Here is a 25,499-nt window from a genome sequence, read left to right on the forward strand (position 1 = left end):
CTATGTGACTTCAAACTATTGCTATTCATAAGTCTTATATGAAATAGATATTTATAGGTTGATATAAAAGTATTAGTAGCAATAATTTCACGTGACTTTAGAGAGCAGTGTGATCATGGGAATTACAGATTTTCCCATGTGCTGCAGACTTCATGTATTGGGTACTATTGAAGAACACCAGAAACTGACTCTGAGTATCTTTAATAGAGGATATGGATCATATGGAGCTGCATGGCAAATATACATCTGCTGCCTACTTATATCAAATCGGACCCATTTATTAATGATCGCATGTGCAATGTGATCTGGGCGCGCTATTAGTGAACATGATCGCATTGCAGGATATGATCATATAGGTCGAAAGTAACAAAAAGCACCCGGAGGGACAGGGGATCCGAAAAGGAGACCGTCCCTGCAATGCACTAGGAGTGAAGTGATCGCATCCACGGTCTCTTCACTCCTGTGCTGGGACTCCAGCGCATGCACGGTCTACAGACCACGTATGCACCGTGGCCACTGCTGGGGGAGGGTTCCTATGGAACACTCTCCTGGCTAATTATGCAATGTGTAGCCCATAGGTTACAGTGGGCTTATGCCATCTTTAAGATGGTAGTAGCTGGGGGGGGGCAATCTCCGGGATGCATTGCATTTCAGAGGTTGGTAAATGTCGCAGCATCGCAACCCCCATAGAAACCTATGAGGGTTGCGGCTGCTGGTGGGAATATACCTGCTGCGGTCTCTGTCATACATTCGGGGGATTCTAAATATTTGTGATTACCCCCAAAAAATGGGTGTTTTTCTTAGAATAAGCTGTAAGTATATATTGATAAATGGGGCCCGTCATGTCCCTGGGTTACTAGCTAGCTGTTTCCCTGCTGTTCTCTTGCTCTCTACGTTCATTCTTTATAGATGCCCGATAGTTGCCGGATGTATGGGAACCAGTGATCAATCTGTACTCTCAAAACCTGGAAATACCTATAACAATTCAGTACACAAGTGTATATTTTTTTTATATGGGGCCTAACTTCATAGCTTCTATCATGTTTTACTATAATTGCATGTGCTCTACCACAATTATTTTGAGGCAAAAAATGGAACTTAATCCCCATGATCTTCTGGCAGCTCGTGAGTCTGTGATCCTAAGACTAGAAGAGCGCCATCTACAGGAGAAATATCAGCTTTTTCGACACCAGTTGGTTGAACAACACTCTCTGCAAAAGCACCAGCTGCGCAAGAGGCATGAGAAGGTGAGAACAAGATGAAGTTAGTCCTGGTCATGCCAGTGCTACAATTTGTCATCTGTACATTAGCACACACCGATCCCAGATTTCCACTTTTGTAAAAAAAAAATGGGAATATTTTTGGCTCCATTATAAAGTTTATCAAGTCAATGTTTAATAATGAATATTTATTCTGGCAATATACTGGGTGTCCCTTTATGGCGAGTGCAGTAGCATGTCTGACAACCTGACCCCACCACTAGGAGATGGAGCGACTCAAACATTATCAGGGAATCTTACTAGAAGAGCTGAAGAGTCAGCAGCTGCAAGAGAGAGTCCGGAGCCAGAAAGCCCAGCGTGGGGAGGCTAGGAAGCGCCAAGCCATGTTCAAAGAGAGGCTGAAGAGCCAAGGGCTGAGCACGTCAGAACAGAAGGAAAGGAGCAAGCAAGTAAGCAGTACACAATTCTCTTTACCCGATAGAGGGAAGGGTTTTCTCCAGGCAGTCCTGTAACAGTGTTCTTATGTAGTCCTTTGGGAGACAGAGGTCCATCGGCTAATAAGCATGCCGTAGGTTTATACTAAAAGTATGCAATTCCCTCATACATTAAAGACAAAAACAAACAACATAGGGAAAGAAAGGAACGATACCAACCCAACATGAAATCCTTATATAACTGCTGCCTGCAGCATCCGCACAATGCAGGCTTTATAGACATACTGACCAGAGGCCGCTTATTGGCATAACATAACTGCTTGGGTTGGGTATGAAATGCCGATGCCGGAAGCCCGACATACCAGAATCCACACGGGGCAGGTGAGTATGCTAACCCTACCCTTCTTCTCCCCTAACCTTCTCTTAGGGGTGCCTAACCCTAAGTCCCACGGGGGGTGCCTAAACCTAACCCCCCCCTTCCCGCACCCTAAGCTCCTCCCTGTGGTGCCTGACCCCGCCTTCTCCTAGCCTAACCCTTCCCGCAGGGGTGCCTAACCCGAAGTCCCCCCGGGGTTGACTAAACCAAATCCCCCCCGGCTAACGTTAACCCTGTCCCCGCTTGCCTTCATTTGGGAAGCCGTCAGTTGGGATTCTGTCGTGGGGCTAAAGATAGGTGTCGGTATTTAGACGCCTATCTTTAGTACTAAGTCAGGATTCCGACGCCTGGATTCCGTCAGACGGCTTCCTGTGAGTCGGTATTCTAACTACATCCCTAACTGCTCAATTGGCTTCTATATGCCTACAAAGTACTGACAGGGAAAACCGAAATCCGCAAGATGTCAAATAGCCTGGGCCAAGTTGCTTTCCTTCTCATATATTACAGATAGGGTATATAGTTTCTATGTTGACATTATGAATATGAGGGTTAGGCTGCAGTTAGGGTAAAATATCATTTTTGACATACATGGTGTGGGCATTATAAATGTCTATGTCCATTGTGACCATGCTGACATCCTGAACATCGACAATGATATACCAAACCCTACAGATAGATATGTAAGTGACAGAACCATGGGCTTCAGGGGAAGCTGGTACAGGTTAAATAGGGTTATAGCATGTAAGAAAGCCACAAACAAGCACTTTATTGAATTAAATCAGGAATTAAGGGTATGCTTTGATTTAAGATAATTTTTCCAGGGTAAATATATCGGTTATGACAACTAAGTAAGACAACGATTTTTAAAAAAGCTTCAGCCCTTCTAAATCTAATGGACTTCAGTCAGTTTATGAATAAAACATGCTGTGTTTTGGAACTATGAGGGTAAGTGATCTATTATGCATAAAGATAAAGCATAGACTTCTACACATGCCAAAATAATTTATTACCCAAAGGATCTTTCCTCCCCTCCAGTTCTTGCAGCAAGAAGGCATCAGTCAAAAGGAGCAGACTCAGAAGATGCAGCAAAAACAGGAGCAGGAGCTGCAGAAGTTCAAGGAGCATCTAGAAGAGACGTGCAGGGAGCTGGTGCAAATACAGGTGAGACATACCGGCCTGCCTCTCTCATACACCTAGTAGTGCTCCAAAGCTGTACTCTATAGCCATAAGCTTTCCGGAGAACTTCCATCCGCTGTAACCGCAGAGACAGGAGATGCTACAGCTAAGTGGTTTGAAATCATTGTACCTTAAATGATTAGAAAAGCTATTAAAATGGATGCAATAGAAAAAAAAAAAAAAAAAAGGATTGTGTATATAAACAGGCTGAGCTGATGAAGGCAGCCGTCCAGTGCGTCAGTTTATGACAATGGTTTTTAACCTTATAAGTGCCAATGAACAGGTTTGTATTCCGTCATGGTCCAATACCATCTTGCCAAAATCTGACTTGGGAAAGCTGCAATAGTCAATAAGTGTCAGCTGCTTTACAGTGTTTAGAATCATGAGGTCTTTATACTAAGCCTTGGAGAGAGATAAAGTGTATGGAGATAAAGTACTAAAAATCAGCTCCAGTTTTTCAAACAGTCTGTAAAATGACAGTGAGGAGCTGATTGGTTGGTACTTTAGGTCTCTCCACTTTTTCTCTCTGGAAGGCTTAGTATATATACCCCTAAATCAAATATTACATCTTATAGCAGTGGTTCCAAACTGGGTGCCACAGGCCACTTGCAACGGGTTGGTGGCCCAGTACCAAATAAAAGTGGAAATGTATCAAAACTTGGACAGAGATAAGTGAAGAGCGAAAAAGTACCAACCAATCAGCTCCTGTCATTTTTCAAGCACAGCCTGAACAATGACACAGTTAGAAGCTGATTGGTTGGTAGTTTATCTCTCTCCAAGCTTTGATAAACCTTTCCCCACAATTATTTATGGTCACTGTGATAGGCAAAACTAGTGCTGGTAACTGCTGGTCATAAAACATGAGAACAGACAGAGGAGCAACCATGTTCACCACCACATAAATGAACCTAAAGTGGACAGGTAAGCGCAATCTACTTACTTTAATATTTTTTGCTGCATTTCCCAATAAGAAGAATTTCGACCTAGGGGATGCCGTGAAAAACATGTTTATGCTCTAGGGCGCCATGATTCAAGAACGTTTTGGAAAGACTGTCCTACTGCCTACTAAGCTTCTGTAAAGGAGTACCTCCACTCGAACTAAATATCAAGCCAACTGCATAAAGCGCTGCTCCCAACTTTGCTCCTACAAATTAATGGATTGAGCATCAAATTCCTCGTTCTCCTCTGATGTTAAGGGGTCTATTTACTAAGCAGTGTTAGGAGACAGAGTGAAAAGTGATAAGGTGCCAGCCAATCAGCTCCCAACTGTCATTTTTCAAACACAGCCTGAGAGATGACAGTTGGGAGCTGATTGGCTGGCACCTTATCACTTTTCACTCTGTCTCCTAACACTGCTTAGTAAATAGACCCCTCAGTCTTTTACACACTGGCACAACATACCTCACTTCACCAGGTGTGACGTATGGATGTGGAAGGGTTAATAAAAAACAAAACCACCTGAACCAGGTTTCTAGGTCATTAGTATTTGGCTTGCATCATGTAATATGTTCTTCCTTCTTTTTCAAGAAAAACTTCCTAAATAAAAAGTAAAAAAAAAAAAAAACTGTTCAAAGACAACTAAAACCCCCAATAATAATCTCTCTCAGAACTATTCACTTGACAATTATGCCACATCTAAAATTTGGTTCCACCAAAGAGGAGACACTATACTCAACTTAAAAAAAATTATGGTAAATCTTCCAATTATCAGCCTGAAATACAAACCTGTTTGACACATGTATTATATCAGTTGACAAGGATTCATTATATAAAACAAATTGCAAGCAAAAAACTAATTCCAAACATTTCCTTTAAAATTAACAAAAATAAAAACACTCCCATTCATATACTTTTAGTGTAATGGCTGATCCAGGGAAGGCTAGAAAGCAGACACCACCTCTGTAGCAGATGGGGTCAGTATTGATGTTCAACAATAATTTCATAATTTAGACATTATCTTGACATCCCAGAACCAACCTACTTTGCGACGTAGCTGTAAGGTCGGAGTATAATAATCAGTTGTAGAGCAACTTTTATGGTTCCTTTGTTCCAAATCACTTCTAGTGATGAATTCTATAACTAGGATATTTCTCTCCTAAAACATAGTAGTGTATTAAATATTAAACTTATATAAATGTGAGCACATAGACATATGGATCATTATGAAATACGGATGGATACCTTAGGAAGATGTCAGTTCTGTTCCTGATCAGACTGGTATTTATGCTCGTTTATTCAATTACATATATCTCCCATAACATGGATTTTGAAAAAGTTGTTTTGATGTTAGTTTCTTATAGGAGATAAAGGCCTTAAAGGCAATAAATATTAGAGGGCATGCTACTGTTTACTTGTAGCTAGATCCCAGGTCAAGTTCAATTTCAGAAAAAAACAATCTTGCGTTTCTCCCAATGTATCCAGCAGTCGTGTGATCTGTCTTTTCTGCTACCAAAAGTGCATTCTTGATGGACAATTTGCAGTCTGTAAATTAGTCTGACTTAGTAGAAGGTACCCCTGAGTCTGCCTCAGCTTATCAAGCATCAACCTCCCCAAACTGCTGGTGACTTCTTAGAAGTAATGTTTTATGTAGAAATTCTATGAATTTGTCCCTTAATTTTCATTCATCAATTATTTTCTTTCAAAAATAGGAAGAAAAAATGCGGATTTTGCAAGAGCAAGAGACAAAAAAGTTACAAAGACTGGATGCAGAGCACAGCATGGAGTCAGAGCAGTGGCGGGAACGTCTACGACTTAGTAAAGAGGTACCTGGCCTGTGTACATCCCTTTCACATTTCCCAAACAATCAGTCCCTCTATTGATGCTACTTGCGTTCCTTTCAGAACCTGGACACAGAGTTTGCCTTCAGACAGCAGCAGATCTCAGAGCCTGGAAAGCAGCCATACAAGGATTCTGACAGGAGAACCTCCTGGTTTTTCCTTCCTGACAGCCAACGATGAAGCCAGAATATGGCAAACACACTCGTGCAATCCCCTCAATGCAAATGTATTTGTTGTAATCAAACATTAAACCCACACTTTGGATTTTGGCTGACATTTTATTTTCTTTATAATAGGTAGAGATATGCAATGATAAAAAAAAAAATAATGTAAAACTTCACATAAATACATTATTTACAAATTCATCTAGCTGCAAATGGGCAATACCAGATGCTGACAGGAGAAAGTTCTTAAGGTATTCAGATTTCCATATATTTATTCCCCCGGGGTGTCAGTCAGCACAGCTTCGCTCTGGTTATTAGGTCAGTCTCCTTGCATTATCAACACATCAGACAGATCTTCCACTTCTTGTAACTTTAAATTCTAGAGTAGAGGTGAGGGAAAAAAAAAGTAAAGCACCAATGCAGTAACCAATCAATGTGTTCATTGTCGCTAATGGTAACAGCGAAATATGGCATTTTTTGCATTACGTAAATAAAGAAGCCACAACATGAAATAAGATCTGTCGCTAATGTGTTCACTAACCTTTTCATTAGCCAGATGCAATAGACAAGCAAAGGCCAGTGGTACAGAAAGGTTCTGTGCCATGGTGGTAGGTAATCTGGTGATCAGAAGCAATAGGTCAAACACATGTATACTATAGAGCACCTAAAATCAGGTAACAAATAGCCGGTGTGTGTCACCTCGTACCTTTTCTGTAGCTCGCATGTGATACTGCTGAAAACCCTCTCATCCTTAACAACTGCAGTCTCCGTTTCATTTCTAGTAGTTTGCTTGTGATATAAACATAGTTATAGAGAATACATGAGCTTTTATCTTTTGAGAGAGTACAAACGGATTTGATGGAATAAGACTGACCAAACCTGGTTACCAAACAAAGCACATAAAACTCTACTTTCATTCGTTTTCAATGGGTTTCAAATGGTGCATCTAATAAAAGTGTAAGAATATCTCCATATAAGCTAACAAAGCTCCTCTGCTCTGATTTCTTATACAAGATGCCCCTCCTGGCATAGATGCCCCCTTGCATGCATAGCCACCATCTAAGCTTTGGACTGAACACCCCAAGCTCTTATACATACACTGATTTACACAGAGGCTTGGTGCTAGGGAGAAACACCGTAACTACATTTCTTTCTGGAAAAAAAGATTCCGGCACATGAGTTAGGGGAAAAAACAAATAAATGGAGAGTTTATTAATCACATTGCCATATAAGTCTATCTACAAACACCAATGATGCAGTACAAATATAAATGAATATATATCATTTATACTTGGTGCTTAATGATCTTTAAAAAGAATGTCCACTATTGCACCATATATATGTCCGATTCATCAAAATCTATGCATCAGCTCTACAGATGTATCGGGGGAAGGGACCCCATGGAGGGGCACCATAAAAGTGGAGGATGCCTGCTCCATACCATGTCCACTTACCTCTTCCACTTTGTCTGTGTGGTCAGTCAGCAGTCCCCACATGCTAGTCTTCAGGTGCTTCATATCCATCTTTTTGGCTATTCTAGCATAATTTATCTCTATCCTGTTCACCTGCAAGAATATATACAAATATGCCATTAGGTATCCTCCGATTTCTCCCATTTCTGCCATCTCTCCTGGTTTGCTCTCCTTACCTTTTGTGGTTCTGCTATCAGATTGTGTTCCCCATCAATGCTCAAGCTATGCTCAGGTAACCCATTGTGTATGGGAAACTGGGTATAGTCATCAGCAGCTCCCATGAATCCACCATCACCACCATCATCATCGTCACTGTCTGCGAGTTGAAGGGCTGGGCAGAAGTTTGAAGTATCATTAGGATTGTTGTAGTCATACTCTCCAATACCATCTTCAGATACAGGGTCCCTAGGAGCCATCTTCTTGATCTAGGAAAGAATACAAGAGTTAACGCATTTACAGTTATCATGCATAAGGGACAGGGCAAGTGGGAGAGTGCTTACCCTATCTGCTGGCCTTAAGCTCATCTTTACAATGTTGTCTGGGTCGTAGTGGAAGTCAGCTGGCAGCGTGGTAGATTTCTTATTCTGGTTCTCAAGGGTGGCTTTTGCAAGTGTTGTAGCTGCCTACACAGAGAAGAACAGTAAGGAGCTTCTTAATTCATATAGATTGACCATTACCTAGCCTAGTATATAAATGAAGAGGGTTGCATTTATTGCACTCAATTATATGCGTTCATGGGCCAAAAAGCATTAAAATAAGTTTTCAATACAGTGTCTATTGAGGTTGTCAAGATCAGGGCTACCAAAGTGTCTTTAAGAGTCGGATGAGACCTGTCGGGACACAGTTGGGTGGTCTATAAATGGTCTATACATAATAAACAATAGAAAAGATCTTGCCTGGAGTATACTGCACCTTGCAGCTGTCTATTAGGGTCCTACTTCCTAGTGTGGCGTAATCGGATAATTACATGATCTACAATTCTACAAACAATTATTAGTTACAGTCTTGCAAAACTGTTAACTTCAATGACTTCTATGTTGCATCCTCTGGGATAAGCCTTTATTAAGATATAGAAATGTGTACAATATAACACACATAACAAACCCTCACATTTATATAGGGAAGAAAGTTTAGTTGGGATCAACTTAAAAGAGGAATTTCATTGAAACTGTACTAATGATGGCACCTTGTACCTAAACGCTTGCATACCCTCTTCCCAAATGCCTCTTTTCTCTGGTGAGGGGCCTGTGGCTCTGAGGGCACTCTGTTCCATGTGTGGTATTCCGTCTCTAAAATCACTTCCCCCTGGACAACAGTAGACCCCGAAAAAAGTCTCTCCAACTCACTATAATGCTGGGTACACACTAGACGATGTGTGTACCCAGTGAAGGCAGATACGACGGCACGATATATAGTGGGGGTCGTACACACTGCACGATCTGGTGTATGACTGCCCGATATATATCGTTCTCCCGCAGCATCAATAAGCATGCTGTCGTCCGCTGGCAGATCTGAAGGTACGACAACCGAAGCATGGGAGCGCGCAATAGTGCGAACACACTGGACGATTTGTCGTTCTAATTTTCCCCAAAATGACAAATCGTCCAATATATTGTCTAGTGTGTACCCAGCTTTACTGCACAACATCCTTAATACAACCAAACATACCCAGAAATTCATCACACAAATTTTAAGTGCCACTATATGCCAAATTGCCTTGCACTGGAAAATCAGGAACCCCCACCATCCATACATTATGACCATTACCAATAGAGTCTGGTAAGCTTATCGTATGGAGAAAATGGGGGGCCCATGGACTGGTCATTATGGAGATCCACACCTACTCGAAGACTAAACTAGAAGACTCCCCTGGTACTTTTTACCGCTGGAGTGACCCCTCCCTTGCCTTTATCTGCTTCTTCTCTCCACTATATCAATTTCATTATCTTCAAAGAAACCGTTTATAATTTGTCTTCGTTCCATATTTACTTATGCTCTATGTACCAGCCATTCTTCCCTTCCAAGATATAAAACCCGCTCCTGTTATAAAATTGATAAAAGCCAAGATAAATATAATTAAAAGGGTAATTTCACTATATGAACAGCCAAGTGTGTAATTCCCTAGGTTGTAAGGTGGTAATGGTAGACAGATTGGATAACTAATTTGTAAGAGTTGCTATCTGTAGTTCTAACCGGAAACAATATAATTGCTGTGACTGATCTGATTTAATCTTAATTGCTGTTAATGGGTGAGGAAGATAATTTTCCCATGGGGTTCAGTTAGTAGCTGCCAACCTCAGCGTTCTTTGCTGTACTGATGGATAATTCAAAATTTAGCATAAGAAGAATCGGAAACACGTCTATTTCTACCACTGGGCATTGGCAGGAAGGGAGCAAATATTAAACAAAAACTAGAAAAAAATATATGCATACAGAATTGAATTTATTATCCATCTACTTGAGAGTTATTTTCATTAAGATTGGACTGGACAGACAGAGAAAACTACTGTTTATTAGCATTGTGACGCCGAGGTTGCAGCTTCCTCAGAAGCTGATATGTTTAAGGATTGTGCCACACAGGAGTGTTTCCAGCTACAAAAGCGCAAGCATTCATACAGTGCAATCACATCAGTGGTGCCAAGTTGAACTGAAGCAGCCCACTCCTGTCACATGGAAAGGATAGGCTCTGAAGACATGACATTCAATGTTTCTGAGGTTAAATGCTGCAAAGACATGCATATGTACCAGTGTCATCCTAAAGGCTGGTTTCACCCAAATGGCCAAAAAACAACAATGTTTACCAAAATTATGAATTGTAGATGAAGTTAGTAAAAAACCAAAAAAAAAAACGAGTAACTGCAGGACAAAGAAAGAACTATATACATTGTTAACTGTGACGCTAGGTGACAAGAGCAGGGAATTCGGGCATCTCGTGGTAACGTTTAATTACAATTCAGGACATTGCTTTTCAGTTAATAAGATCTACTATAGTCTCATCTGGAGAGAGGACAGTGCAGATGTTTTAGATCAATTCCACTGTAAATGACAAGCTTATAACCGACCGCAGGCTGTATCATTTGATTCAATGGGCTGCTACAGTATTGTGTGGTTAAGCAGACTATCATTTAATAATCAGTTGTATTCAAATAAACAGGCAGAACATTCAAGTGTGACAAATAAATAAAATGAACAGGCAGATGCTGCTACAATTCACTGCATTTCCAGGTAAAGCCAGATTACACTGTATATATATGGCACCCTTGCTGCCAACCTGGAATTACCCTGCAGGTAACTTACCCTTGTCTTACAAAAATGAGCCTCGAAATGGACATCCTCTTCAAAGTTCAGTTCAAAGACTTTTTTCACCTTCTTGGATTTCTGCTTGTCGCCAACAGACTCAACTGAAGGTTAAATGAGAGAAGGTAATTACTGACCCGGCGCTGGCTGCCCTGTGCATGGCCTGGGCCATAGGTCAGTACTTACCTTTCTGCCGAGGCCGGAAGCGCCAGTGTTCAGGCCCTGCCCACATGGACATGGTACGAGGGCTGAAGTAAGAATATTCTCCAGGACAAGAGGACAACTGGAGGCACATGGTACCTATGTCAGCCTCTGCAATCTGCGTAATCTGTGACCTAGAGATCAAATACCAACAGGTATCAATTAGAGGCAGTAGTTCTAGATAAATTCATGTGAACATAAGTTGATTACTGTTTTTTTTAAATTAAGTTTCAACAAATAGGTAACTACCCGCCAAGCTCCTGCACCAAGTAGTTCTAAAAGTCAAACTCCACTTGGACATGCAGTGAATGGCTGCATTTGCAACAAACAATTACTAAAAAGAGAGGAGATTCCGTGTGTTGAAATTCCATTACAGCTAATTCTCTGTCAATTGCCATTAGTGCTACTAGCCTAGAATATGTCCTAGCACCAGCTCCCTGCATTAACTTTAAAGAAAGAAACATTTCGGGTCTATAATACTAATTATCACTATAATGCCCTTTAATAATCTGCTGTCTGTATGAGGGTGGAATAATAATGGGCAAGAAACATACCCCTTTCTCTCTGCCCTGCAAGCTTCACGCTGTTCTGGAAATTCCCCCAGATCTTCATTCCCATCACATACGTCCGCATCAAAATCGTCCATCTCATGGACTGCGGGCTCTGGACCATCGTCTTCCACCTCTGCATTAATATCAAAGGCATGGTCGCTTTCCTTGTACTTTTCAGTTAGCGAGAAGACAGTCTGCAGAAAGGTTTGGGGACAAAGCGTTATGGCAGACCTAAAGAGACAAGTCTGTAAGTACATATGGAGGGTTATCATATGGGGGGTAGGGGGAGTTTTGTATCAAGCTCCCTAAAGAGTGTAGAAGTGGAAAAGTGCCCATGACAACCAATTTCTAGCTAACATTTATCAAGTACAAAAGGTAGAAGCTCATTGGTCGGTATGAGCAAGTTCTCTGCCGTTTAGATGGCTTAATACATCTTCCACATTTTCCGTACCCTAGTGGTAGCAGAGAAAATAAACCATTTGGTTACAGCTATTCTAGATAGGAATGGCTCACTGTGCTCTTCTGGTCAAGAACAAGTGTAGACTCGAGGTGGGCACTGTGTATATATACAGTAAACACGCTAAACACTGGTAGTCAGACAATGACACTGTGGAATGTCCGAAGGCAATAGAAGGGCAGAAGCTCAGTACTTACATCACTGGAACCTTGGGATTATGGCTTACTCCCACAGACAAACTGGTAGCATAACTGGTCTCTGAACTAAAATGGTTTGTGTGTCATTGTTTGTGGATGGACTGTGCCTCAGAGACTGAAGTGCCTCAGCAAGGCATTGTGTTGTGCTACATAAATAAAATAATCCAACAACAGACTGAGACAGGTTTATAGTTTTACTTAGCAACCAAGGACAACGGTTCAAAAGATAATACTGTGAAGGGGACATCAGCTTTATCCATCGAACAGTTACAGCCAAGCCAGTCATTCATAGATTAGAATTATTATTTAGAGCCCCTAACGCCCCACTGATGCAGAGAGGTCTGCATCGCTAGAGGGAGCAACACTTCTGTCCTATACACGGAGGAAAATAACACACTAACACAAATGATACTTTGTTTTCTCTTCCATAAATGCAAGCGGGATAAAGGAAGACAGAAGATGTGGACTATGGAAAGGTATGTGGGTGGTGTACCTCATCTCTGACATCGCCGCACAGCTGCATCAAGCGGAATTTAGCGAGGGACGGGCACAGCAGATGCTTCTCTACACAGGTCATCACAAGAGCTGCAAAAACAGAGGACATGTGGGGTATAATAATAAACACTAAACAAAAAACCAACATAAGTTTGCCATAGTTAGAAATGCTCCACTGTGCGTAGTTGATAGAGGTCTATTTTAATTCTCCCTTTTAATGTATTGTTTATATTACTATTAGGAAACTATATTCTTTGTAACACAAAATAGTCTGAACACGACTGTGCTTGAAACAATCTAAATAATGTGGTAATTATTGTATGACATACGTTTCAATTCAGTAATGTCCACAGATCCAGGAGCTGGGGGCTTTTCCTCTTCGATGGTGGATAATGGTATCACGTAATTGTCAAAGTGCAGCTCACTGTGATAATCTGAACAGCGGAGTGTGCTGAGGAACACGCCCACAGTACTGCATTCATCAAATGAGGCGGCCGCTTTCTGGAAGAGGGGGTCAACCTGCAATAATATTTCATCACAGACGTCAGTCAGCGTTTTTCACAAGACAGCTCAGCCTGAAGCGCTTTGTCTCACATGTAAAGTAGGTTTGTTATCACACATAATACACTGGTGCCATAAAGCATAAAATAGGAATTATACAGGTAACGGCATTACATTGTTAGTGTTTCAGGTTGTCAACAATCAGTCCCTTTCCCCTTTAGAAGAGTCTTCAAGTACCACCAACAAGTCATGTTTTGTGGATCTCTTTAATCATGCACAGGTGAGTTCATCTATGTTGCCAGGTCATTAATTATACCACCTGCTTCTACAGACAGATATCCGCAAAACATGACCTATTGGAAAAACTTGAGTCTTAAGGTTGAGAACCCCTGCTTTAGAATGTTTCCGCTATGTAATTTATGGGTTGTAATTATCTAATTACATATTTATGGTAACAATGTGTGTAAAAAAAAAAAAAAAAGGGTAGAGGTTGCTCTATATTGTCACCTTTCTCAGGAGAGAACATGTACCAGAATGTGCGCTGTGCTCTCCTCTGGATGTTGGGTAAGGAAGAACCCTGCCCTGGAGAATCACAGTGAAACCATGCTGGCCACAGAAGCCATCTGCACCGCGTATGGTCACAATGAGCAGGACATGGCAAAAGTGCAATCTATAACCTACCAACAGGTCATCTAACTGGAGACACTCACCTCAGCTTATAAACCCATAGGAACTAGCAAATTTGTACTTAGAATATACATTCACCATTTATGAAGGAGTCAGACAGTAGTAAAAATAGAGTCGTCGGAGTCGAATGCATGGTGGTGGTCATGTCAGAATGTTGGCAGTGCCTTATTGGTAATTAATCCTCCAAGGCAACACTGCACATCAACCTTTTAGGAGTAGGAAATGTGTATATGCCGCTCTGTCCCTTTTATGACAAAATGAAACACAAAGAATCACTCAGAAACCTACATGACTGGACATGAATGCACGGGGCCAGGCACTCGCTCATCCCAGGAAAAAATGCATACTACTGGAATAAAACCATAAATTGTGTTTGGAGTTTTATTGTTCATTGCTTTAAGACCAGGAATAGAGCCTGCCTGATCCTTCAAGCAACAGAGCCTTAGTTTGTCCAATGGCCCTTGAAATATATAGTGAAGAATAAATCTCCGGACAACTCAAATCCTTACACTTGACGGGATGTAGAGTTACCACAAAATTAGGGAATCCTAATCTTCAAAAACTTTATGGAGGAAGAATGGTTTACTGCGGGAGAACAAAATCAATCCACCAGAATACAACAGGGCTGTCAGAGCGGAGGATTCAGACCTGGTCTATGAGCAGATGTCACTGCCGATAGGAACTCTACCTTCATAGTGAAGAATTTTATTTTAAAAAAAGCATTTTTGCATTGACTCAAATCATGGCTACCAATATAAACTGGACAATACCCAGGTAAGATGTCATGGAGGATATAAACTGGGCAGAATGGGACCATTCTTGTAGTAACCTTGAAATCTCATCCAGTAATTTCAGAGATTGTGGACCTTGTGTAGCAGGTGCCCAGAGCAACTAACTAAACCTTCAGTGAACGGTGTTTCAGACAATTATAAGCCCTGACTACAGAGTGCAGAACCAAAGCCGTATTAGCACAACTCCAGATTTATATGCTCATTTCTGAGATGACTTGCTTCTAACTGGAGCCTCTATAAGTCATAGTCATTCAATATTTGGAGAAAAGGCAGAGATCTTAGGGACCCTGGTTATACTATACTCAGACCAGTGTAGTGGTAAAGGGATCCTGAATCATCAACATTACTTCAGCACAGGGGTGCCTGGAAGAGCACCAAATAATTTCAGCATAGTTGTTGAGAGTCTTCGGGGTTGGGTGAGGATGCATTTTTTGTTGTTTTTTCCCATGTGGTCCTCCCCAACATAGAGGCTTCAGCCCATTATGACAGGTGAACACTGCAGGCTGCTATGATGTATAAGGCTCAGCTTGTCTAGACTAATGATGGTATCCCCTCAAGCATGGGTACGCCACACGCATTGCCTCATCTTAGTGGGAAGCAGTGCAGGTAGTCTAGCGCTGACTAATTAAAAAATTTATTTAACAGAGGTTTCCCATTGGGGTTTCAACACATAATGCACACAATGAAAAGGAAGCATGTAGAGATTTCTAAAGCAAAACAAGGGAACTAAAATAAAATGACCTAATTCACTTGACTTCGTAATAAGATTACTAATTTACTTTATTAATGAATATGCCATTTCATTATGGCAGTTTTGATTGATTTGAACTTGAACAAAATTGTCCTTGACTAGATTCCCCAATGACAACTAGGGAATACTAATGGGGTTGGGAAGCACTTATCTTTAATGAAAATGTATAAAGCAATGAGAGTGATGGTTCCCAAGATGTGTTAAAGCTGCCAAGACACCAAAGCCATAGTGGCGTCTTGTTGCTATGTAGTTCTGGTACCACTGACTTATATAAAGGGTGCCTTGAACAGTTGTACAAATTGTTACATTCATATTTTTCTTTATGGGTTTTGGTCTCTATTTTGCATATATATCAGATTGGATCCTAGTGAGAGACAAAAGTATTTGGGGTGCAGACTCACACTCAGGAATACATTGCAACACCCAAAAATAAATAGAAAAAGATGATTTTTTTGATGGGTCACTGAGACACCAGAGATTTATATAGTCATATACAATACCTTAGATATTCACCACACAACAGATAATCTCTTATATTAATACCAAACTAGTTTTAATGTAAAAGGTGTGAAGAAAAACCTATTGTCTAGTCTTTAGCTAAATATTAAAGAGTGTGTATAGAGATAAATTATAAGTGTTGAAAAGATCATCATCGCTGGTACCTTATATGCTTTTCCTATATTGGAATTTGTGTAGCATCTATATTATACAGGGTCTCCTGACCTTTCGCGTGCACGAGGCCATGCCTCCTGGTATGTCCCATTTCAGGGGCGTGACACGTCCCGGTGTCGTCACAATGGGGCCTTGCCCATCTTTTCGGGAGCTGCTGGGAAATCCCCAGCCTCTTCAAACACAGGCGTGTGTGGAAGGGATGACACGCTCAAGTGGGCTTCATTCATTACTGCAGCTCTATTTTGGTGTAATCCCCTCAGTTGATGTCACCTAGTGCCCCCCGCACCCACTAGTGACGCCACTGTTCCCATGAAACATAATTGCTATTTTTACTACAGTTACATAGTTTCAACAAACCATCGTGTTCTGTTTATACACAGCATTCTAGACCTGTATATTTGTGCCAACTACCGGACCATACAGTCATTCATTTAGCCTATCGTTAATATCATGTGAACAGCAAGAATGCCTTTATATTAACCAAAGAATGAACGAACAACAACTGGGTCATTCAATGTAACCCAACCCAACAAGTTTTATTGAGTTTTTAGACACCATACTAGCTAGAGAGTCCTGCCACATCTCAGTTTCCTATAATTTATAGGATTTATTCATTCTAAGGGCTTAAAGTTAGACATAAAACAGCAATAATTGTTGCTTGGGTGCAGAAATTGGGTTAATCTTTTTAGCTGTAATTTTTTGTAACTTTGCTCTCAAGCAAAAAAACAAACAAAAAATACAATCCACTTTGTAGTTCATCCAACCCTACCTGACAACAATCAGTTGGGTGAAGGGACCACTCATTAGGTGGAGAACACAGCTGAGGTAATTGAACTCCCAATTGTCGACCCCAAAAATAAAGATGGTGTGACCAAATGGATCACATGTTCACCGATTAGGCTTGACCCCCACTGGATCTTGGGGTATCTGGGATTCCCACTTACAGTCAGTAACCACCTGTTACTGACCCCACCCACTGCACAGTGGGTGTGTAACGTTGCTGCTGCCACCACCAGGTCCTTCAACCGGTCCTGGAACCACTTACTGCTGTGTAAGTGTTGACGAGCTGCACCCACACCTCCCGATTTGTGTTGGCTGAATCTCCCTGATCACTCACAATGGACCAGGCTCTGCACGGTAGCTGGCAGAGGGCTTGAGCTTGGAGACACTGGGCTCAATCCAGAACAGCCGGAGAACAGAATAGCGTTTGGCGCAATTCTGTTGTCACAGGATTTAGATGCGGTCGTTGTAAAGATGTTTATTGCTCAATTAGTCTTAAAAAAAAAAAAAAAAAAAAAGACTCCTCCCCTTGGGTGTATCACAGCATACAAAGATGTTACAGCAGTTCTTGATATCAAAAAAGATATACACATAACCAGGCTCACAGGCCTTCTGTTATGTCACTCCACACATAACCACAGGGGGTAAGTCTGCCCTGTGGTTTTTAACCAATCAACTTGTGTGCATGTGCCTTGCATGCCCACCTTTAACATTGTCACCTATGGACAGTGGGGAGTGGTCACTCGCCTGTGCCTGAGCCCACCTGCAGAGCTCGGCGAAGCCCCTGGCTCCATCACGTCTGGAATCCAAAAATTCTTCCCTCCAAAAAAACCCCCCCAAAAAACGTACTTCCTGGAATCTGCTAAGGGACCAAGCCTGCTACCTCTGGCCTAAATCTGAGCTCCAGAGATGGGCAACCAAGGTCCCCAGGCAGGGTTTCCTGGCCATGGAGAGGAAGCTCTTCGGAGCTCCCTGAAAATATGAAGCTGGCTGCATTGGCCAGCTTCCAATGCATCTCCTCATACCACTTTCGGGCATGAGACTGCATAGGAGTGCAGTCTGTTTCCCTGGAAGAGACTGGGGGATCCAGCAGCCAACCCAGAGGCCTGGATCCCCTAAGACTTCCAAGGAAACAAAAGGTAAGTGCAATTTACTTTTAAAATACATACATTTTATATATACATTTAGGCACATCATGTTAAAATATACAAACTGAGCCTGTGCCCTGCAACGGAATTGGTATGTAATGCCGGCTGTCAGGATGCCTCTTGTCAAAATACCGACCGTGGCATCCAGACAGGGGTCAGGTAAGTATACATACTCTAGTAGTCGATACAGGAAGTGTGTCTCCGCACAGGCTTTTAAATTGACATATTTATAGTGAAATTCTCAGGTTGTATGGCAAAGAATCACAAGTATTACATCAAAAATGAGTAAATTAATTGAATATATGCCATCAACAAGTAAATTTGGCGGTGCTCCCCTAGAGTTCGATTACAGTATAGAAATAGGGGGAAGGGGCACAAACTTATTTAAATCTGTTAAAAATAATATTTAAATGTAATATTCAACCAATATAAAACACTTAGACAAAACACCATATATAGACAAACAAAACATACATTAAAAATATCACACTGGATAATGAAATATCTGGATAATCCTCACATATCCTGGTCATGAATAAATTCTTTCAGATAATCCAATAAAATCCAGAGAATGTCCACTCAGTGTGACTCACCGTAGTGTTCATTAAGGGCGAAAATATAAATAGATCGTGAGAAGTAAAGTATCTTTTGGGAAAATAAGCAGACCTATATCATATGGTGGTATATAGGTCAAGGAATTGACAAAAGAAAAAGTATGGTTTAAAAGAACTGCTCAATACGAGGAGTAAGATACTGCTGTTATTTCATCTGCTATAAAGCATCAAATGACTGACCACTTAACTGACAAATTGTTTTTCCAAAAATCGCTCCGAAATTGTCTTTTTTTTATGATTGCATTAGGTCAAGAACAACTTTTTAAAACTATTCCAATGCAATTGTTTTTATTTTAAACACCATATACCATAAAAATAGCAAATTTTATGGTATACTGTAATGATGGCCATTGACAGCTGTTGACGCCACTGGACCCTCCCACACCCCTGCCGAACCCCCTTGTACCCAGTCGCGAACACCGCTGGACCCCCGCACCCTTCCATGGATGCCGCTGAACCCCCACAACGCAAGCTGGACACCGGACACCCACCTACGCCGCCGTACTCCAAGGTATTCTAAATGCTGAAAACATTCCATATCCGACATGCACCTGGTTCCGAGCATTTAGGATATGGGAAATTCTCCACCTGTATGTGTAATAAATAAATATAAATAAATTATATATATATATATATATATATATATATATATATATATATAATATATATATACACACACACACATATTTACATACATACACACACATATACATACACACATATATATATATATATATATATATATATGCACACATATATACACATACAGTCAGGTCCATAAATATTGGGACATTGACAGAATTTTCATATTTTGGCCTCTATTCACGACCACAATGGCTTTGAAATGAAGCAAACAAGATGTGCTTTAACTGCAGACTTTCAGATTTAATTTGAGGGTAATTACATCCAAATCAGGTGAACGATGTAGGAATTACAACGGTTTCTATATGTGCCTTCCACTTTTTAAGGGGCCAAAAGTAATGGGACAAACTAAACAATCCTAAATCTAACTTTCACTTTATAATACTTTGTTGCAAATCCTTTGCAGGCAATTACAGCCTGAAGTCTGGAACGCATAGACATCACCAGACGCTGGGTTTCATCCCTGGTGATGCTCTGCCAGGCCTCTACTGCAAATGTCTTCAGTTCCTGCTTGTTCTTGGGGCATTTTCCCTTCAGTTTTGTCTTCATCAAGTGAAATGCATGCTCAATCGGATTCAGGTCAGGGGATTGACTTGGCCATTGCATAACATTCCACTTTTTAGCCTTAAAAAACTCTTTGGTTGCTTTTGCAGTATGCTTCGGGTCATTGTCCATCTGCACTGTGAAGCGCCGTCCAATGAGTTCTGAAGCATTTGACTGAATAGGAGTATATAATATTGCCCGAAACACTTCAGAAGTCATTCTGCTGCTTTTGTCAGCAGTCACATCATCAATAAATACAAGGGAACCAGTTCCATTGGCAGCCATACATGCCCGCGCCATGACACTACCACCACCATGCTTCAATGATGAGGTGGCATGTTTTGGATCATGAGCAGTTCCTTTCCTTCTCCATACTCTTCTCTTCCTATCACTCTGGTACAAGTTGATCTTTGTCTCATCTGTCCATAGGATGTTGTTCCAGAACTGTAATGGCTTTTTTAGATGTTGTTTGGCAAACTCTAATCTGGTCTTCCTGTTTTTGTGGCACACCAATGGTTTGCATCTTGTGGTGAACCCTCTATATTCACTCTTGTGAAGTGTTCTCTTGATTGTTGACTTTGACACATATACATCTACCTCCTGGAGAGTGTTCTTGATTTGGCCAACTGTTGTGAAGGGGTTTTTCTTCACCAGGGAAATAATTCTTTTGTCATCCACCACAGTTGTTTTCCGTGGTCTTCCGGGTCTTTTGGTGTTGCTGTTCTCTCCGGTGCGTTTTTTCTTTTAAGAATGTTCCAAACAGTTGATTTGGCCACACCTAATGTTTTTGCTATCTCTCTGATGGGTTTGTTTTGATTTTTCAGCCTAATGATGGCTTGCTTCACTGATAGTGACAGCTCTTTGGATCTCATATTGAGAGTCGACAGCAACTGATTCCAAATGCAAATCGCCCTGAGATCTGGGACGTTAATGGGGAGAGTCCTTTATTTACAAAGTCCTGGGATAAGGTATTGCTGAACAACCGTACCCCACCCTCTGAGAATTGCATCCATGGTCAGCAGACTCCAGTCCCAGATTGTGAAGGGTTGGCCCCTGTTGAGATGTCTCACATCCAGCCACCAGGGTAGGGAAAGTCAAGCCCGTTGGAAAAGATGCATTGCTTTGGGTCATGTGAAATGTGATCTGTTCCACTTGAAAACCAGATCCACCTGGAAGTCCAAACTGGACCGACTAGTTCTCCCAACATCCGCATGCACAGATGAACGAAAAAGTGTTCTCTCTCAAAACCAATCGAATCATGGATTGGATGGAAATAATTTTGTCCCGGGATATAAAAACCCTCCCAAAAGGCCAGAAAAAGCATCCCCTTGTATTCAACAAGGTTGGACTTTGCAAAACTGATGACCCAACCATGAGAAATCAGTACACAGATGTGTTAGCCTGACCTGAGATTGAAGGACTCTGAATGAGCTTTGAACAGGAGGTCATCTAAGTACGGGGACGGTGGTGACTCACATGGATCTCAGCCATAATCTTCAAAAGGACTCGCGGGCTTGTTGAAAAGACAAAGGGCAAGGCCCTGAAATGACAATGGTTGTGCCGAAGTGCGAACCAAAAGGGATTGATGGGGTTCCCAGATGGAAATGTAAAAATATGCATCCTTGATGTCAATGAACACCAGGAACTCCAGCTGCTCCATGCTTAATGTCACTAAATGCAGAGATTTCATCTTGAACTTGTATAGGTAGATGTTCAGAGATTTCAGATTGAGGATGGATTGCACTGATCAGTCAGGCTCCTTTTAAAATCTTTTCGTAGTTCCAAAACCGGTCATTTCTTGATGCACTGGGAAAGGGACTAAGACTACTGAAGTTAGAGTCTGAACAGCACTAGCTGCAATATGATGTTAAAAAAAAAAAAGAAACCAAAAACCTTTTTAAAAAAATTATTCCATTTAAATTTGTAGTCACGAACTGAAGTAAACACTAACTGTCAGTTATACCTATGCATAGAACAAGCAAACTCACTATAACAAAGCACTGTAATACTACAAAAAAAGTACATAATCTCTTACTACAGTACACTCACTGAGACTGAGGGGTATATTTACTAAAGTGTGGGTTTATAGAAGTGGAGATGTTGCCTATAGCAACCTATCAGCTCCTACTTAACATTTAACCAGCACCTTCTAAAAGATAATAGGTAGAATTTGATTGTTTGGTTGCGTGGCCTGAAGTAGCTAGGAGAAGGGGGGGTTCGGATGGCTCTCCTGCCTATATTCTGTTAAAAAATGAAAGATATGGTAAGAACTTACCTTTGTTATCTCTCTTTCTATGAAGTCCATAGGGTCCACAGGATGACCTTGGAGTATAGGTGATGTCGAGTCATCCGAGCACCTTACGCAGTAAATTTTTCTCCCAGGACGCACTCGGGTCTCCCTCTATACCCCGCCACCGGGCCAGAGGCACCTCAGTTTCGTAGCAAGCCAAAGGCCGGAGGAGGATAAAAGAGGGAGAAGAAAGTCTGGAACACTCAATCACACTCTCACACAGGAGGAGACGGAAATACGTTGACCAGAGCGAAGCCCAACTGAAGCACAGGTGCATCAGGGTCGGTGCCCTGTGGACCCTATGGACTTTGTTGAAAGAGATAATAAAGGTAAGTTCTTACCATCTCTCTCATTTTCTACTTCAGTGTCCATAGGGGTACACAGGGTAACCTTGGGGCTGTCCCAAAGCAGTACCATCAAGGGTGGGGACGCTAATGTGCAGAGAGGAGAATCCGCCGCCCAAAGGAAGCATCCTGAGAGGCAAAGGTATTGAATGCATAATACCTCAGAAAGGTCTGGACAGAAGACCACGTGGCCGCCTTACAAAGCTGAACAGCCAAGGCGCCACGGCGAGCTGCCCAACGAAGGACCCACAGACCGAGTAGAATGAGCAGTAACAGAGGGCGGCACTTGAAGGCCCTCATGAATGTAAGCCTCAGAGATAGTCATGAGAAGCCATCTAGCCAAAGTTTGTTTATTGGCTGGCCCTCCCTTCTTGTGAAAGCCGTAGAGGACAAATAAGGAGTCGGACTTCCGAAGGGAACTGGTAAGGTCCACATAAATCCTGAGGGCATGTACCACATCCAATGAGCCCTCACCCGCCGAGAGGCCCGGAGAATTAAAGGCTGTTACAATAATTTCCTAATTTATGTGGAAACTAGAAACCACCTTAGGAAGGAACCCAGGGTGAGTCCGAAGCACCGCCATGTCCTAGTGAAAGACAAGAAATGGGAAACGGCAAGAGAGAGCCCCTAAGTCTGACACTCTTCTGGCGGAAGCAATAGTCAAAAGAAAAAAAACAAAAAAAACAAAACACAGTCTTAGCTGTAAGCCATTTCAGATCCACTGAGTCCAGGTGTTCAAATGGAGGGCCCTAAGGACAACAGCCAAATCCCAAGGTACCACAGGAGGTATAAAGGTAGGCTGAATGCGAAGAACACCCTGTAGGAAAGTGAGGCTATCAGGAAAAGGAGCAATCCGTTGCTGGAACCAAACTGAAGAGTAGAGACATGCCCCTTCAGTGAGGCAAGGCAGAGACCAAGATCCAAACCCGCCTGCAGGAAAGCCAAAACTCTGGATATCCGAAATACCTTGGGGTCGTAACCTTTGGGATGGCACTATTGAAAGTAGGTGTGCGCGCTCTGAGCATGGTGTTAACCACAGAGCCACAAAAACCTTTGGACCTTAGGAGGGATGTCTCAAGAGCCACGCCGTCAAAGACAGACGACCCAGGTCTGGGTAAAGGCAAGGACCTTGAGACAACAGGTCCGGACGTTGAGGCAACAGCACTGAATTGTCTATGGAGAGACTCTGAAGATCTGAGTACTAGTGACATCTGGGCCACGCTGGAGCCACCAGCGGGACAGTGCCCCTTCTTGTTTAAACTTCCAAAGTACTCGAGGAAGAAGGGAGATCGGAGGAAACAGGTACACAAACTGGAAGATCCACTTGACTGACAGAGTGTCTACCAAGAGAGCCTCGGCGTCTCTTGTCCTGGACCCGTACACCGGCAGTTTGTGATTATGTCGGGAGGCCATGAGGTCTAAATCCGGAAGGCCCCACCTGTCCACTAGGAGCTGAAACACGTCTTGGTGAAGAGACCATTCCCCAAGATGCACGTCGAGGAAGTCCACTTCACAATTGAGAACTCCTGGAATGAACACTGCCGATGTGGCTGGAAGATGACCTTTAAGCCCATATCAGAATGAATTTGCACGGGCTTTCCGTGAAGTACGAGTCTGGCTTGTTGCAGGGCCCTGAACAATATGTTGATTGGCAGGGCAGACTTCTCTGCTGTCCACCATCCCTGAAAGGAGTGTGGACCTGTCACTGCTCCCCAACCCCGGAGACTGGCGTCCGTTGTCAGGAGGACCCAGTCCAGAATGCAAAAGGGGTGCCCCCTGGTGAGGTGGCCCGTCTGCAGCCACCAAGCAAGAGACAGACGCACCTCCGGAGAGAGAGTACCATCGTTTGTGCCTTCATTCTACGGGGTAATCCGTTCCGTCTGGAGAGGATTTGTTTCTGTAGAGGCCGGGAATGAAACTGGGCATATTCCACCATGTCGAAAGTCGACACCATGGAGCCCAGCAACTGCATTGCTGAGTGAACGGACACTCTGCGACTGTGGATGCATCTGCAAAGTGGAGATCTTTTCCGCAGTCAGAAAAATCCTCTGCTGTTGTGAATCCAACAGAGTCCCAGATGGAGCATCCTTTAAGAAGGGATCAGGGAGGACTTCTTCCAATTGATCAACCACCCATGCACCTATAACACAGATATTGTCAGATGCAGGTGGTGTTGAAGTACCTCTGGAAACTCTGCCGACAGTAAGAGGTCGTCCAGATATGGTAGCAGGCGAACCCCCTGCAGCTGCAGATGGGCTGCCATTACCGCCATAATCTTGGTAAACACCAGAGGTGCAGTAGAGCTGGTGAGCTGAAGCAATTGGAATATGCAGGTATGTAGTGTTCACTCTAGCTCTGGTGGCAGGCAGGGCGCCGGAGGTAGAGAGGGCAACCTTGTGCGCGCGCCTTTGGCGCACGCCTGAAAAGGGGGCGTGGTCATGAAAAGGGGGCGTGTCTACAAGATGCATCCCCTTTTCGTAATACTTGGGGGCGTGCCCGGCGCTTACGGACATGCCGGGCAGCCCCCAAGCGCTGCCGAAAGGGAGAATAGATGCCGGGCGCATGCGCCCGGCGTCTATACTCCGGCGGTGACCGGGTCACCGCATGTTTGGTTTGTCCACCCAAGGGACACTGCGTCCCGCGGGTGAGAACGGCACCCGCAGGCTGTGAGGGAAGGGCGCTTTTTGCCCTCCTCTTGGAGGGCAGGGTGCTTTTTGCCCTCCAGAAGGAGGGCAGGGCACCGCGCCCCGCTTAAACAGCCTAGCGGGAACGCTAGGTATGCATCCAGAACATCCTGCGACACCATAAAATCCCCAGGTTCCATAGCCAGTATAATTCAGGGTAGGGTTTCCATCCTGACTCGAGGTACCCTGAGTAATTTGTTCAGGGACTTGAGAGTGAGGATAGGCCGATGGGATC

General features: G+C 42.7%; 2 protein-coding genes across 4 annotated transcripts in view; one reads left to right on the plus strand and one right to left on the minus strand.

Moving 5' to 3' along the window:
- LOC148525504 (STE20-like serine/threonine-protein kinase) overlaps positions 1-6,249 on the plus strand; it is a 70,476-nt gene extending 64,227 nt beyond the window's left edge. Inside the window, exons 14-18 of the mRNA XM_088470788.1 lie at positions 1,123-1,247; positions 1,484-1,669; positions 3,066-3,191; positions 5,855-5,968; positions 6,047-6,249. Coding sequence (XP_088326914.1) covers positions 1,123-1,247; positions 1,484-1,669; positions 3,066-3,191; positions 5,855-5,968; positions 6,047-6,163 — 668 coding nt within the window. The 3' untranslated portion in view covers positions 6,164-6,249. The remainder of the gene's footprint in view (positions 1-1,122; positions 1,248-1,483; positions 1,670-3,065; positions 3,192-5,854; positions 5,969-6,046) is intronic.
- A 1-nt stretch (position 6,250) lies between these two features.
- The window catches only part of NCAPH (non-SMC condensin I complex subunit H), a 29,523-nt gene continuing 10,274 nt past the window's right edge, over positions 6,251-25,499 (minus strand). For all 3 annotated transcript variants that reach the window (XM_088470790.1, XM_088470791.1, XM_088470789.1), the window contains exons 7-17: positions 13,147-13,336; positions 12,816-12,907; positions 11,672-11,862; positions 11,103-11,251; positions 10,917-11,020; positions 8,120-8,242; positions 7,796-8,044; positions 7,602-7,712; positions 6,854-6,936; positions 6,689-6,764; positions 6,251-6,526 (exon numbers count right to left, since the gene is read on the minus strand). In XM_088470790.1, the coding sequence (XP_088326916.1) occupies positions 6,467-6,526; positions 6,689-6,764; positions 6,854-6,936; positions 7,602-7,712; positions 7,796-8,044; positions 8,120-8,242; positions 10,917-11,020; positions 11,103-11,251; positions 11,672-11,862; positions 12,816-12,907; positions 13,147-13,336 (1,428 nt within the window). In that variant the 3' untranslated portion in view covers positions 6,251-6,466. The remainder of the gene's footprint in view (positions 6,527-6,688; positions 6,765-6,853; positions 6,937-7,601; positions 7,713-7,795; positions 8,045-8,119; positions 8,243-10,916; positions 11,021-11,102; positions 11,252-11,671; positions 11,863-12,815; positions 12,908-13,146; positions 13,337-25,499) is intronic.

This window comes from Taudactylus pleione, unplaced genomic scaffold, assembly GCF_031769625.1.
Source record: "Taudactylus pleione unplaced genomic scaffold, aTauple2 ptg000105l, whole genome shotgun sequence".
Taxonomy (NCBI): Eukaryota; Metazoa; Chordata; class Amphibia; order Anura; family Myobatrachidae; genus Taudactylus; species Taudactylus pleione.